At 38.7% G+C, this 14,040-nt stretch overlaps 1 protein-coding gene across 1 annotated transcript in view; it reads right to left on the reverse strand.

Moving 5' to 3' along the window:
• kcnip3b (Kv channel interacting protein 3b, calsenilin) overlaps nt 1-14,040 on the reverse strand; it is a 50,399-nt gene that overhangs the window by 28,913 nt on the left and 7,446 nt on the right. The window contains exon 2 of the mRNA XM_072387614.1: nt 2,866-3,040. Within this exon, the coding sequence (XP_072243715.1) occupies nt 2,866-3,040 (175 nt within the window). The remainder of the gene's footprint in view (nt 1-2,865; nt 3,041-14,040) is intronic.

The following is a 14,040-nucleotide window of genomic DNA, read 5'->3' on the forward strand; positions in this document are numbered from 1 at the left end:
GGAGACAGCTAAGATCACACCTTCACTCACAGTCAACACCCATTTGAGAGCATCAAGAATGCTGACATGTCCAAATTGACTGCTAAAAGCTTCTTCCACTTAAAGAAGCTGCTGTGCAAACCAGGAGGTCAACTGAGGAGCACAACTCTGTGCTAAAAGACAGTTAACTACCAACGATTGTCTACTACTGTTTGAAAGAACATTAGGAAAACTTTCCTGTGTTTTATTCATATCGTATATATACAGATCATTTAGTAAATATTTGTTACCAGTCAAGAAAGTGAAATTAAATGGTTTTCACAATGAGGTTTCTCAGTTAGTAAAACTGACGGTTAAATCTAACAAATGGAAACAGAAACAGAAACTTGAGAAGGAGGTTATTAGAACAAAACTAATGAAAAAAACAGAACAAACTTAAACCTTCAGACATCCTGCTGAAGATATCTGGTGAGAAGGGTTGAGACAAAGATCTATAAACAACAATGGCTGAAGAACAAGTCCAAATTCTTTCACCCTCTATCATCCCAGTCTTCTAAACATTTTGTCAGAGATTAAAAAAAGGTTTTGCAACATTGAGATTAGGGCATTCATGGAGAACTTCTGGTAGAAGGTATTTCAAGTTCCCTCTCACAGTTTTGGAACATCCTGAATCACTACCATTAATCTCTTTATTTGTCTATTTCCATGTATATAGATAGAAAGAAAAGAAAATTACCGACAGGCACTCTGCATGTATGCACAATGGGAATGTAAGTCCATTAAACCAACATGATTTTTCAATTAACTGAAAAAAAGACTAATTGATTGATATCATCCTTGGCCCAGCCCACAGTTGCAGCCTCCCCATGCTCAGTTTCTCCTTGTGGTTTCTTCACCACATCTATTCTCCACAAACCGTCAGCTGTCGTACTTCCAATCCAGTAGTCCATCAGAGCTGCTCAAACACTGCTCACTGCTCTCAACCTTTTCACACACAAACCAGCACCCACCACCACCCCTACTCTTGCTTGATCACATCCCCATCTCTGTGCTGCTATTTTTAGCTGCTGGCCATTATCGAGGTGAGGGTTTGCCCACTGCCAGTGCTCAATCTCTCTTTCCTCTGCATTGCTGCAATGACACAGATCCCATCGCAAGTATTGTCTTTATTTATCTCCTTCTGACTGCTTGTCTTTTTAAAATTTCTTTATCACTGTTTCATTGTTTTACCCTCCAGAGATATTTCACTGATTCTGCAGGCGGACACATGGGGAAAAAAGGATTACATGAATATATCAAAGACTGAGTATGTGTATTAGGCCACCTTTAAACTGCATTCACACCTTTAAAACAGCACCCCAACCCTCTATGATAAGAAAGTCTGTTTGTAACCAGTTTTTCACATTGTACGACACACGTACCTGACACAAAGTGTGTGTGTGTGTGTGTGTGTGTGTGTGTGTTAAAGATTTTGGTCTGAGTGGAGGCCTCAGATTTAAGTGACCTGTTGTATGATACTCTACATGAGGGTGAAGCTATCCCAGACAGCACACATTCAAGGAAACAAAGGACATAAAATAGATGACAAAGGCAAGAATGGAAAGTAACAAGAAAGGAAAAAAATAAGTGATAATGGGAAGAACGGGTTGGACAGGAAAGGAAAGACTATGCTGGTGAGACTTATAAAGCCAAAAAGAAGTAAATGAACAGTTTGAGATAATACAAATTATACAAAAAAAACCCCACAGGTGAAGTGAAGAAAATGGCAGACAGAAATATACTAGATACAGAGATACATGCTAGGGGAAGAGAAGTAAGGAAATAAGGACACAACAAGAATTACTGAAGGAAACAGAGATGGTGACACAAAGGGGGGGGGGGGGTAGAGGGAAGAAGAAGAAGAGCATTGATTGAAGAACTATGGAAGAAGAGAGGAAAGCTTTTGCACATCTAATAAGTGATAACAAAATGAAAAATAGAATAGAATGAGACTCAGATATTTAACCTACAACTTCAAACCAACATGTGATGATACTGAGAGCAAGCAGGCTGAATATCTTTAGGCTTGAATCTTGTGGGTGAAAGATTAATCGTGTATAATCACACAACCACTAGATGGCGCACTAAGACCCCAAGTCCATGGACACACCAGGACTGGCGCCTCATCCAGGCAACACAATGAATCCACAGAGGTACGGAAAACATTCAAGAAGTCTCAATTAGTCTCTCAGCTGTGGTAATACTTTACAACACGTCGTGCGACTTACTGAGTAATTAGATATGACTGTTTGTTTTTTTTGTTCCTGTAGGCATGTTTGGCTCTGCAGTTGCACTTAACAGGTGTAGTCAAATACAAACACTCAAATACAGCAGTGTGCAGTGCTTCTATTGTCACCTGATGAGGAAAACAGTTTAATCATTTCATTTTCTGAAGCTGTAAGAATATAGTCTGTGGACTATTTAGTTAAGAATAAGTACTGGACCGGTGCCTGATTAATACAGAATGACAGCGTAAGTATGTAAATATGTGTCTGTGTTTGTCAAAGGTAGAAACAATCATTGGGCAGATAAGAAAGAAGCACAGAGGAACTAATGGGAAGAGCAATTTGTGTGAGTAGAGAATATCAATGCTGAACCAAGAGAGTGGACACATTTGATAAATGAGTGTATGTGGTTCAATGAGCTCTTGGTACCTGACCCTGAGGTCAACTGCCCAACATAATGAGTCAGCTGAGCCCTCAGGGACCTCCGCTGGCCAGGAGAGGCCCATCTATTCAAGTCAGCAATCAATTCAAAGATACTTGAGTCACTCGCTGTGGAATCAGACCTCTGGCAGTTTCACCAGCACACGTTACCTGATCCAGACCTCTTTGTTTCTCCTCTCACCTTTGTCCTGTGGCTGCGTGCTGGCGATGATCCATTTCACCAGGCAGCACTTCATCAGAGCTTTTCTTGAGAACCGTGGCTTTTGCCACTTCCCAGAATCCTTCACTCTGCCTGGTGCAGGCTCGACGCCGTTGGCATCTCCCAGCAGGCTGCCATCGACCACCTTGCCATCCGCCTGGAGTGAAGAGAGAGTTCAAGTCATTACGGACACAGGCTGAGATCTTCAAATGATCGAGGAAATTAAATGTGTGCCTGGAAAACACAACTCAGCTTTTGATGTGGAAGTGAGGATGAAAAAGAGCAAAAAATATTGTTTTAATCCAAGTTTTTTGAGCGCTTAGATGCAGGTATCAATCAAAATCCATCAGGATACAAAGAAAGGATGGGAAATATGTGACAGAAACTGAGGAGCTTTGTAAACATTACTCCATCTGTTATTGTCAAATATTGATTCAAGTAGTTGAACTATTGCTTTGTAGTGTCAGATGAGGAAGCCCAATAGATGTTGACAATGTTACTGATGCTATAATTTAGTGTTTGACTGATTATTATAAGTAAATATCATTCCTAATAAAACAAATTACTTTCAAACATGCTGCATTGGCTCTGATGTTATCTCTCCATCAATGTCATACCCAAAGCGTTATTGGATTGGACCTCTTACAAGAAATAACCCATCAACTCTGAAACAAGCTCTGGCACAAATGGGCACATATGAGCAAATCTGCAGACTGAATCGGCTCTAATGGGCAAGGAAAGCTTTGAGAGGAAGGTTATTAGATATCACCAAGGTTGCAAGAAACATCACAATTGCTTGATCTATTTTTGTGATGACAGGCATAAAAAAAGAGCTAGTTACACCCACATCTCATGAATAATATTGCAGGGCAGTAGAAAATTTGAACAAATAGAAGGAAATGCTCACACATTTGCCTCATGATGCAGAGATTTTTTAATGACAAGCCTGGGTTGGGAAACAGGTATCAGTATCAGCCATGAAGAAAAATCAAGTAGGGATGAAACAATAACTGATGCTACAATACCAAGAAGCTCAATCAGAGGCTTACCTATTATATTATTTACAATTATATTTTTATTTGGAATAGAAAAAGTTTTTTTGTTGCTGTATTTGAGTAGGGATCAAACACTGTGTATTACTATTATTGAGGATGAGATACAACAATCTGGCTGCAAACAGCAGCTCCCAACAACCCTCTGACACTGAGTAGATACAGGAAAAAGTCAGGTCATCCAATTGATACAATTTTAAAGGTTATTTGTTCAAAATGTTCCAAAAAGTCATAAAATGCTCATAGGAAGTGGTTTGGATGGCGATTTAACACACAGTGCTTTCAGTCATTCATGTGTTTATAACTTAGTTCAATAAACATATAAAACATATAACAACGGCTTTTTCACCCCTCAGTTACATTCAGTTAAAAACACGACTTCACTTTTATCACTTCCTGGTTGGGTTTAAATAACTTTACTTGGTATGGGTTAGAAAACAGTCGTGGTTAACACAACATGAACAGTGACCCTCACCTTTATTGATGTAAGTCAATAATGCAGATCCAAACACGCAGATGCTCTAATGATCACTGGGGGTCGCATATTTGATAAACATCATTTTAAACCAATGACCTGCAAGAACAAACCAGGAAGGAGTCGCGATGAAGAAAAGAAGCAAGCATTCTCCACATGTATGTAAGTATGCAAGTCACCAGAATTAAGGAAGGGGAAAGCCACTTCTACATTTTGAAATGTCTTCTTTATTTCCAGCTTAACAAGAAGACTGACTCTGTTTGTTTCCATATCCAGCTTCAACTTATCCCCCTGACTCTTACTATGCAAGACCAGCCCCCTCCAACTGATTCACATTCAGCATTTATCCTCTTTCATCAGAGGAGATAAAGTTTTCTGCCCTGATATAATTTTTCATTTTCTCCCCTCCACATCTTGGTAACGCCTCAGTTTGTCATCCAGCAATTGCTGATTTGATTCGATGTGATCTGATTTAGCGAGAATGACTTTTCCTAAACTCTCTAGAAGCTCTATTATGCTGCTTATGCTGGATGCATGCAGAAAACACACAAACACATGTACACACACACAGTCACACGTGGGGAGGAAGATAAAAGAGGTGAACAGAGAACAAACAGCAGCTCTGTTTACTCTGTTGGAAGGAGAGGAGAGGAAAGGATGATGGAGGGGGGGGGGGGGGGGGGGGGTACATACAAACACACACTGTGATGTTTAATGGCTATTTGATCCCATGGGAATCTGATCATGCAAATCCCTCACTGTAAGGCAGAACTCTACCATAGACAGAGAGAAAAAGATGTGAGTAGAACATGGTCTGATCAGGTTCCTGGAAGAACTGAAGTCAATTAGCATAATGAATTGTGGCCTGTATGAGAAAAGGAGCAAAGGACAGCCAGAGGACGTAGGGAAGGAGGATGGGAAGACACAGGGGGGGGGATATATGAAAACGCTTTGCTGAGGAATACATTTGAGGCTATTTCTGTGCAGCTTCCATATGGACAGATGAATAAGAACAGCAAAAGACAAGAGAGGAAAAGGAAGCAAAGAAGACGGACTTCACAGAAAGACAGAACATCTGCAATGATGCAAAGAAACAGAAAGAGCTGAACTGACTTAGAATGTAATAACAGCACACCAAAATGGAAACAAATGACAGAAAAAATTTAATTTACCCCAATATCTATCATATCAAGAAAGGCACAGCAGAGAGGACTAATATGAAAATACCAAACAGCGACTCGTTTCTTTGGAGAAGTCAATTAGAGGTAAGAATGGTTTGCGATGTGGCAGACATAAACTGGAAATAGAGGGCCTCAAGACAAACAGATGCAGACAGACGCAATGTAAACAAAGGAAAATGCAGAGCTACATTAGCTGTTTATTCATGGGCTGCTGGACACACTGGCACGCTCACAATCACAACACATTTTCAACAATATATTCTGCTCCTTAACGCTTCAGCTAGCTTTGTCCTGGGGCAGCACTTCCCTCTGTACAACACCATGTGAAACACACACACACTCATGTCCTGTAAGGCATATTAAAGAGGCATAACTCTCAAAGCAAACACAGAGCAGGGACACTGCATATTACTATGCTCTGCCATAAATGATGAATTATCACTGTGTCACTGTGTCGTTGGTTCAGTGAATGTTGGTTTACACAAAGCATAAATTTTGGCCTCATTAGATGATGTTACCCAACACAGGGACAGTTTGGACAGATCTGTAACAAAAAAAGTTGATTTGTACATCAAAAAAGCCTTCTAAGCAATTTAGCCCCAACAGAAAATAGAAAGAGCCAGATTATCAAAGCTGGCAGAAAATGAGAGAGACATTAACCTCAACTCGCTCATCGAGCTGGATGAAAGCAGACTGGAAGCACAGAGAAAACAGATTTCTGCCAACAACCACGGACGGAGAAAAAGCAACATTTCCTACTATAACCTGTGCAAAGACGGATACATCCTTTACTGAACTATAATTCAAATACCAGGAGTTCAACACACTCTCTGACCAAACCAAAATTCAATATTTACTGAGGGAAAACAGTGATTTGCCACGAGAGCTGCGCAATGTGTCAGAGCCTGAGGGAACGCCACTGGAATAATCCGATAAACCAAATTTGAGCCACTTTTAATTTCTTTGAACTCTTTTTGGCTTCTTTTTTCTTACTATTCCATTCAACTTGTTGCCACCTTGTCAGGCGGCTTCTTTCCTCTTCTCAAAGACAAGTGCCAAAGTATCAAACAACAGTATCAAGCCCAACAGTGTGATGGGAATAGCGCAATGGGGGCTGAAAAAATATGTATTCATAATATTTGCATAGTAAATTAGGCAAAGGAGTAGAGTTAAAGTACATTGGCCACATTGAGGCATCACTGGACTGAATATTTGGATGTATACCAAGAAATGTTTTGAAGTTGTTTTGCTTTGCAAAGTCACTTTTAGTTTCGGTCACGGTAAAAATGTCTTGTTTGAGGTTAAGAAAACATCATGGCTTGTTCCTAATCAGACACTGTAATAACAGGTCACATCAAAATATCCTTTCTCTGGGTTAATGAGTAACAAGTCTCTGTACCCTCAAAAAATGCACAAAAAAAAGGCATAAACAGGTGTCCCCCTGGGGTTAGCTCAATGGCTTGAGCAGGCGTCCCATAAACAGAGGCTTAAGCTCCTCGGCATAGCCGTCCCGCCTCGGGGCCCTTTGCTGCATGTCCGTCAACTTTTTCTCGCTCTCTGTCCCATTAGCTGTCAAGCAACTTTCCAATAAAGGCCACTCATGCTGAAAAAATCAGCTGAAACAGGTTTCCCCTCAAATACATGACTTTAAAAGTGGTACACCACAGTGTCACCAAATGTAGACCATTTAACTAAATTTAATCTTCTAACCTAAAAAAATTACTCAGTGCTTGACCCTTACAGTGAAAGGTTCAAGTGTGCGTTCCTATGATCAGCAGAAATGGTAAGAAACAGCAGTTTTGAACAATAATATTACATGGTAATCAGCCACCACTGCAGCAGCTGCTATGGAATTAGTAACTTTAGAGGTTTTGTGTTCATCCACGTGTAACTGAGTCTGATATCATTCAAAACATAAAGGGATAATTTTCACTCGAGCCTTTGAGTGTCAAAATGTTCTTAATGATGGTTATAATGGGCAATATGGTACGCATACTCCTGGCATACAGCAAGGCTTTACTTCTTGTTTATTTATTGAACCAACAACATCACATTTCATGCATCACTGCTCTCAACATTCTGGTCATTAAAATAAATCTGGGAGAATTAAAGAGGCTCATGAATATATGAAGACACTGATGAAGAGACAACTGACAGAGAGAGAGAGGTGCAATCTTGTAATGTTATACTAGTGAAAGGGAGTCTTCATTAATAAGTGAACAGAGATTAACCAGGCCACAGCAGAGATACATTTATGTCTCTCTCTGATGCTCTGCTTTGATGGCCCTGATCACACGTTCTTGGGTGTTCTCTCTGTAGGAGACAAACTCACCACACAGAGATCCATATGTTCCACGTGGCTACATTTTTCAAGGTCAAAAAGTATTTACAAAACCTGCTTTGCAACTGACAAAAAACCCAAACAAAAAAAAACACTCTGCTCTGATTAAGATAGCTTAAACTTTTGTTGCATGACATCAGTGAACATATGTCAGCATAATACAAGACAACAATCACTGTGTCTGGTCAGAATGATTTTACAGTTATGTACTGTGTGTTTGACTGAGAGGTCAGACTGAGTCTCTGGTACAGATCAAAATGTATCGATCATCAAATGATGTCTCACTCTTATCATTGTATCAGTTTCAGATTGAAACTTTAAACAATTTACTTGCAAATTTAGGGGTTCCAAATGATGGAATATCTTATCCCATCTGGCAAAGAACTGCTTCTATATCAAATGTTTCAAAAGATGTTTAAAAGTCCATTTAACTGCTGTTTTGGAATTCTAATTCATACATGAAACACACTTTTTATCATTACTTATATTTTGGTCTTTACATTGCTATTTTTGTTATTGTCATTATAACTTGTTGTTGATGTTATACATATGATTTTTTTTTCTATTTTCAGTTCGTTATTACTTTATGAAGTTATAATATTCTCTGTATGTTCAATTACTATTCCTTATAATTATGAAATTTTGACTATAGGTGGAGGCTTTGAATAAGCCCATCTGGTTTTTCTGCCTCTCTCTGCACTTTACATTATTTGCTATCTTTGTTATTTCTTTATGTAATTTTAACTGCGCAAAAATGAATAAATGAATAAAAAAAATAAACTGAAATTTTGTTTTAGCCACATATGGTGCCAAGTCCCGTCTACAGATAAAGTAATGAGCACATTATTGATTCTGTAATCAGCCTAATGCCTGACACCTAAAATTAAATCTGTAAATTATGTAAATGATTACTTTAAGTTATTGAGGCTAAAGTTGGTTCAACAGGTTACTGAATCATGGGGAGAGCTCATTTTTTGAAATCCTGTTTTTGACTTTTATTTAATTTATTTGTGGTAGTATTTAATTAATCATGAGTCCTGGTATGAACAACATGTTTTTTTTATTCATTCCTAATACATATCACCTTAGAATTGAAAGAAGGTTTACTTTCTCTTTCATATGACACCTAAACAGGTGACACAACAGGCATGCGCCCACAGTGCTTCAATAGAAAAACATGAAGACAAATATAAAAGTTGACAGAAGAGCACAGACTATGAATACACTAAGATCCAAACACACACACACAATTTCTCTTGTTACGCATATAACAACCACCCACGTATCCATGCTGCAGCTCAGAGATACCATGTTCACACAACAACCCTCAGGGTTGATAACCCCGTGAATCCACAAATATTGGCTAAACTTCCCCCACGAACATCGACTGTCTAATCACATCTTTACTAGATACAAAATATGGTTTCCAATTCAGATTGAATATTTCATTAAAGCAATGTAAAACTGTGTAAGGCTGTGCCACAGATGTTACCTGTCATACGCTGTGTCGGAAATTGTGTAGACATGTTGTGATTACCGCCAATACCCGCCTCTGTAGTAACCATTTATACTGGGGTAGCTTTACAAAGCTTTACCTCATCAAACGGACTCTTAAAAGCGCCACCAGCTGGTGCAGCATCATCAGCAGTACATACCTTCCAATAAGTATCAATTGCCTTGTGTGCTTAGTTTACTATGGTAAGAAATTTAGTCCAAAGCAGTTATGTGACTGAAATATTTCATATCTATAGTGTGAGCACCTGACGCCACATCTAAGCTGTTTTGTTTTGTTAAGATAAGCTGATGAGAGAGCAGTCTCCGAGTGGCAAATTTTATCTTACAAAAACACTTTTTTATGCTTGCATATTTTCTAAAGAATTTAAATTTTGCTTGTTAGTCACAAATTATCCATCACTGCTTTGCAGGCAGATAGATGTTAAAAGTGAAAACACAATGTTTGAAAATGATTTCACAGCTCGAAGCTTCCAAACAATGTTGCACTGAACGTAATATAATAGCCTTCATAATTAAGCATTTACAATAATAAGAATTCATTTTTATTCCGATTCATTGACGTGTGACATGGATCTGTGGACAATATGGATGTTGACCTTTTTATGCCACGGACATGCAGCATTAGCTTCTGTTTCAAGATGTTCTCACAATGTTGCACATGAATATCACACCATTTCTCACACATCTTGTGTGGCAGTTTTCATCATTAATGCGACATATCAGATGGATAAGGAAAGGGTAAAGTACAGGGCAAGGTGCCATCCCTTCACAGCGTGCAATGACACACAAAAAACAAAATGCACAACCATAACACATATGACCTGTTGTGTTACTGGTACAGTGTTTCATGAGACATGGCTGTTTATTCTAAGCAGATGATCATGTATTATCTGCAGTTTATGTCCTCATAAGATTGTTTAAATAACCCACAACACCAAACATTCTTGCTATGCGACTGTTACACATGTCGCTATGTGATGATGCATACTAAGTCTGGGTGTTATATTGATTTTTTAGTTTACTACAACATTGTTTTTGAACTATATGATATCAGATAATCAGATAATACAATTAGACAACTTGTTCTCCCTGAGAGACAGGCCAGTACGTATTTTACCCGCACTCTCAGCGTAGCTACCTCCATACTGGCAACACAGAGAGTTGCAAACTTAACTTCTCCAGATACTTACTGACTTTGCATATTTTGTAAAAAAAAAAAAGGCAGCTAGCCTTAAATCTTGTGACTTGTTGAGCAAACTGTGGATACTTCTTTCTTTGAGAGGTTTGCCGGAACAGCAGGAACACTCACTTATCAAAGCAGCTGCAGGATGATCTCAGCTGTGAGCTGCACATCTAAACAAACTGCTGTTAAGTCAAGCTATCAGTCAAGCTACCACAATCTAAAAATTAAGAATACGAGAGAAGGATTTTGAGTCCAAATTGCATCAAAGAGTTTGAACTATAAATATAAATTCTGAAAGCTATCTTTCTTTGTATGCTAAAGACTGCAAGACTTCATTATGCATTCAGGTGCACCTCATAGACAGAAATGTACACCTAAAAAGCCACGACTGTTGCTCACAACACTGAAATGTATTTCATTAGAAATTTTGTTCTCTTGTTGTTTAAACATTCATTCAGATGAGACATCAAAGGAGTGTTTAAACTGATATGTTTTTTTCACAACTGAAATGATATTTTTGCTACTACAGAGACTGTACACACAAAAAGGACCTGAATGATGGTAAAAATATGTATGAAATATAAAGATTTCTATTATGTACAGCCATTCTGTCTAAAAATACAGAAGTACCTTTTTTTTTGGACATATCACCAAGCTCTAAAGCATAACGTCAGTGTCTTTATCTCACAATTTCAAACTATGGATTGTGATACACCTATGTTTTCGAGATTTGCACCAATGTAACTACAATATGTTGATCTATAAGACATAACAAAACATTTTCTTCTCTCGTCAATCATATCAGATTAACAACACAAGCTTAATATTTCTTTCTGTATTATTTTACTAGTTGCTATTGTTCTTGACTCTTTCATAAGACTCTGATAAGATCTAAATGATCCACAGGGCTACATTTCAAAGACATAACCTGATTTATTTTTATTTGAAACTGAGACTGCATACACAGATACACACACATATGCATAAAACATATGTAACATATGCATGGAAAACAACAGCCATGTCATTAGCCGCTCACATTAGTATTTATGGTGTCTCTTCACCCTGGATGTCTGTCTAAGTCTGTCCTTCACTGCACCATCTTATCACCTCAGCATTCACTTTATTTCACCGTCAATCACTCCTTCTCCATCTCGTCTCCTCAAGCTGAAGCACCTCACCCAACTCTCTCACCATTATGTCCCCTGTCAACCAGCTTCTCTTTAGGTGAGGCATAGCTGCAAACTGGGATCTACTCAGAAAGGAGGTAGATTTAGCCTCTGCAACCCTTTGTGTGCTTGTGCAAAAGAGGAAAATGAGATGAGATACAGAAAGAGAAGCACAGAGACAAGGACTGACAGCGCAAAAGAAGAAGATCACTAAATACCAAACAGATAAATAAACAACAGGATTTCCAGCAGAGTGAAGAGATCACAAATCCCTGTGTTTGCGGGGAGTTTTCTTATTTTGTTTGCATATTGTGCTGACAAGTAACGTGGCAAAGACTTGTTCCTAAGCGAACAACACCTGGAGTTATCAAATAATTGGCAGCGCAAAAATAAAAAAGTGGTGTGCATCTTTAAAAAGATATTCCATAAACTTACTAACGAGTCAGACAGTGAAAACTGTCTTTTATTTGTTTATTCTTTTATTTGTTTATTCCATCAGAGTTTGGTAATAGCGGATTTGTACACACACTCTATGTGGACGTTGAGCATGTGAGTGTTTTGGTCTAATGAGAGTAATCGTCCCAGTTGCATGATGAAAAATGGATCCAAAGAGCCGACCCATAGCAGGGGACAAAAGCTGAACTGTGATTCTTCCAACTCCTTGCAGTGGGATTATCATTTCTTTTGTCAGGATTCATGGAAGAAGTGGACCAAACTACAGACAGCAGGCAGGAGCAAGGCTGATATGGTAACTAACTCTATTCTAATAGATAACAACCGAAGGCGCTGCAGAGCAGGGACACCAAAACAGGACCAAGCAGTAATCCAAAAGACAGGTGAAGAATGTAAATCAAAATGAGATACAAGACCAAACCTGGAGGGAATCTCAGAGACAAAAACAACACGCAATGATCTGGCAACAAAAAAAAAACAATAAATCTAATCAGCAACAGAAACCATGTGCAACACAAGAAGTAAACTAGTAAGCAGGGTAACTAATCTACTGGTCATTGTATATAGATAAAAAGCACTTAACTCACCCATTCAGACAAACACTCACACAGTACTTCTTACATACAAACACACATATATATGTATTTATACATTGATACATATATTTTTATATATATATGCACTCTATATACAGTTCGACTGATGTACATATAGGAGCAATATGGGGCTCAAGGTCTTGCCCAAAGACACTTCAACAAGCATAACTGGAGACTGACCCAGTACGATATAGACAGAGACAGTGTGTCCACTATTCTAGCAAGAACTCGAAACAGTGTTTTGTAATGTGGAAAAATTACCTATATAAAGTCAACTGAAAAAAGTAAGCAGTGATGGAAAACAACAGAATGTATGAACATTTTACGAAAAAATAACAACGTACACAGCAACTGGAAAAGAATTAGGAGCAGAATTACTCATGGCGTCATTAGATTTCCATGTTCTGTGGTCCCATCAACTCAACTTCCTGTTTTATTTTGTAGGTGCTTGTTCAATTTTGCTTGACGCTCTTGTTGCACACCTGGTTTTAGTTACTAATTGCCGCACATCTGTCACACCTGGCTTTCTAGTTGTATTTGCCAGATCACTTTGTGATTTCAAAGTTCTTACTCATCTGTTTCCTGTCCGTTTCAGCATTAAACAAACCTGAAGCCCAGTCATAGGTTGGTGCCTGAACAGTGCAAACACTCACTTTCGCAGCTGGCACTGTTGCAAATGTGTTTTTCAAATGACCTCTTTGAGAGCACATCATTTTGGGAGGAAAATATTGAAATTTATCATACAAAGTAGCTTACAGTAAGCAATTTACTGCAGATTCCACTATTATTTTGCTGCTCCAAAAGAAAAAAAAGTGTTAGATTTTGCTTTTCACATGAGTCAGCAGATCTGGTCCTTCATCTAAAAAAATAATCGTACCAGGAGGGACACAAACCTCTGTTTCCTGTATGAAAGTGCTGAGACTTACTGTACCACCAGTCCTTATCAGTGTTCTTCTACTCTGGTCCTCAGCGGCCGCTGTCTCCTCAACAGCTTGTCCTCAAGTTCTGCACAAGCCTGTCAATGACCCATGAATTTGAGCCCAGTGTATTGAAGCAGAGAAGCATTTAAACATGCAAGGCAGTGATCCCAGAGGACCACAGTCGAGGAACACTGCTGGACTCTTAATGCAGACAAAAACTCCTAGTTTAACAGTAGTTCTGTCACAGCCCATGGTGTGAGGAAGAAGACCCA

This window comes from Leuresthes tenuis, unplaced genomic scaffold (assembly GCF_036924035.1).
Source record: "Leuresthes tenuis unplaced genomic scaffold, fLeuTen1.0.hap1 SCAF_6, whole genome shotgun sequence".
In the NCBI taxonomy this organism is placed as follows: Eukaryota; Metazoa; Chordata; class Actinopteri; order Atheriniformes; family Atherinopsidae; genus Leuresthes; species Leuresthes tenuis.